This window comes from Penaeus japonicus, unplaced genomic scaffold (genome assembly GCF_977035675.1).
Source record: "Penaeus japonicus unplaced genomic scaffold, GWHDUDI00000001_assembly GWHDUDI00000037, whole genome shotgun sequence".
Taxonomy (NCBI): Eukaryota; Metazoa; Arthropoda; class Malacostraca; order Decapoda; family Penaeidae; genus Penaeus; species Penaeus japonicus.
In genome coordinates this window covers 13,067,589-13,070,088 of record NW_028234439.1, presented here as the reverse complement: position 1 = coordinate 13,070,088, position 2,500 = coordinate 13,067,589, and the positions used below count along the sequence as shown (strand labels likewise).

Here is a 2,500-nt window from a genome sequence, read left to right as displayed (position 1 = left end):
CACAACGCCAAAGTGCCAACACCACACAATAAATAATCCAAGATATCCAAGCCCTGAAAACGAGAAACACCCGCCCCCCACCCCCATCCCACCCCGTCTTCTAACCCCCCCGCTCCCCCCTCCCACCCCATCCTCTACCCCCTCCCCTCCCCCACCGAGCTCTCCCTCCCGCGCCGATTTCAACAAATCAGTCACAGAAACAGATCGAATTCCTTCGAAACTTTTTTCTTTCTTTCTTTCTTTTTACTTTCTCTTTTCCTTCTTCCTTTTCCATCTTCCCTGTGATTGATACCGTCACGTTCGCTCTCGCATTCACCCCCTGACGTACCGTGATTTGCCACACGTTGCCGGCCTTGACCCACGTTGAGCCCACGAACACATGCCACGCGGAGGCTAACGGTCCGGCCGGCGCATCGAACGTATTTGCTCTTGCTGGATGACTAATATATTTTAATCTGTTAATCATATTCCCTTGCAGGCACACATACGCGCACACACGCATATGTACGCGTGATAGACATGCATATATGTATATAGTGTTTACTGTATATTTATGCATGTACATGCATGCGTGCATACACATATCCGTACTTACATACTTGCAAACACTCACTCTCTCTCTCTCTCTCTCTCTCTCTCTCTCTCCTCTCTCTCAATCTATCTCTCTCTCTCAATCTTTCTCTCTCTCTCTCTCATTCTCTTTCTCGACTTCGCCCTCGCCCTCGCCCTCGCTCACGCACACATTCTATCTATAGCAGTGTGTGTGTGCTTGTGCGTGTGCGTGTGTGTGTGATTTAGCTGGCACCACACGCACAGCCAGTCATGCAACGCCCCCGTGTCTTATCGCATCAAGGAGGCGATGGCTGCTTATCTTATCTCTCCTCCCTCTCTCTCCTTCCTGTCTCACTTCATCCACATTTTACTACATCTTCTTGTCATCTATTCATTGTTCTGACTATTATCTTCGCATTTAATTAAGAACCATATGCTTAAAATAATAATAATAATAATTAAGAACTATATGCTTTAAAAAAATCTTGTTTCTTTTGTGTAAATAACTAAGAAAAAAAAAAGAATATCAAAACAGGATATCCTAGGAGGCGCCTTGCAAAGAGACAGGAAGGAAAGGGAGAAAGGTCCTGTTCTAAATAACACGAGTCCTGCAAGACATAAAACAAAGCTGATTGGCCAAGCAGTGACGAATTGGCCCGCCGGGAGTTCAGGCATTTTCCCGATGGGCCGATGAGGGAGTGGGACAGGGGCTTCGCTCGTCACTTCACATATAGGCCGATTCGTTGTTTTCCCTCACTCGTTACCTCATAAGATGATGGTGATGATTATGATGGTTATGATGATGGTGACGGTGATGGTGATGATTATGATGGTGGTGGTGATAGTGATGAAGAGGAGGGGGGAGGGGGAGGAGGATAATAGTAATAGAAATAGTAATGATAATGATCATGATGATAATAAAGATGCTGATATTGATAGTAATAATGATAATAAAAGTAGTAGTAGTAGCAGAATAGTAGTTGTACTATTGATAACAAAAAACATACTAACCATAGTAATAATGACAATAGTGATAATAACAAACAATAGTAATCATGATGATGGCAGTAATAACAGTAGTAGTAGTAGCAATAAAGATATTAAACAACGATAGTAAATAATGAACAAACAACAATCATATTTGTTATAAACACAGTTGTTCTATATGCAGTCTTGAGTCTCCCATAAAACCATTAATACCCAGGGGACCAGCATGCATATGTTTAAGTAGGAAATAATTGGTAGTCGTTTATGGTAATATTGATCCTAAAAATAACGGATGGTACATTGCTAATGATGTCCATACCAGTGATAACAACAGCACTAAAGGGGATGATGGCCGTAATGATAATAATAATAACCATAATGATAATATCAATAGCAATAATGATAATATTAATGATAATGATAATAATGATCATAATAATGAGGATGATAATAATTTTGACAAAATTCATAATGATAATAATAATGATAAAAATAATAGAACTGACAAAGACAATAATAGCAATAATAGTAATGATAACAACACATCATAATAAAAGTATTGACGAAGGCAATGTTGATGTTAATGATACCAGCAACTTCTTCCCGCCAAGCAAGGCATTTCCTCTCACGCCGAGGTTGATAACCTGCCTGAAGACGCTCGCTCTGGAGAGCTACTTTACAGAATCCTCCTCCTCCCTCTTATGGACCTGAAGAGAAGCATTGTTAATGAAATCATGGCCTCTAAAGACGAGAACAAGTTAAGGAGAAAAGTGGCCATACCGCCATCTCCGTGTGTTTGGATTGTTCCAGAAACAAACAAGCGTCTTTGTCGAGTCTGTGCTTCGAATGAATCATTTGTTGTTATTGGAGTGAAGCACGAATATTCCTTGCCTTATTCTTTACAAAGTGCTAAAATGAGATAGCGTGGGTTCTTATCGCATGCAAAGCTACACCTGGTTAT

At 40.9% G+C, this 2,500-nt stretch overlaps 1 protein-coding gene across 1 annotated transcript in view; it reads right to left on the bottom strand.

Moving 5' to 3' along the window:
* The window catches only part of LOC147467191 (uncharacterized), a 7,070-nt gene extending 6,604 nt beyond the window's left edge, over positions 1-466 (bottom strand). The window contains exon 1 of the mRNA XM_086532470.1: positions 329-466. Coding sequence (XP_086388596.1) covers positions 329-466 — 138 coding nt within the window. The remainder of the gene's footprint in view (positions 1-328) is intronic.
* Between the last annotated feature and the right edge of the window lie 2,034 nt (positions 467-2,500).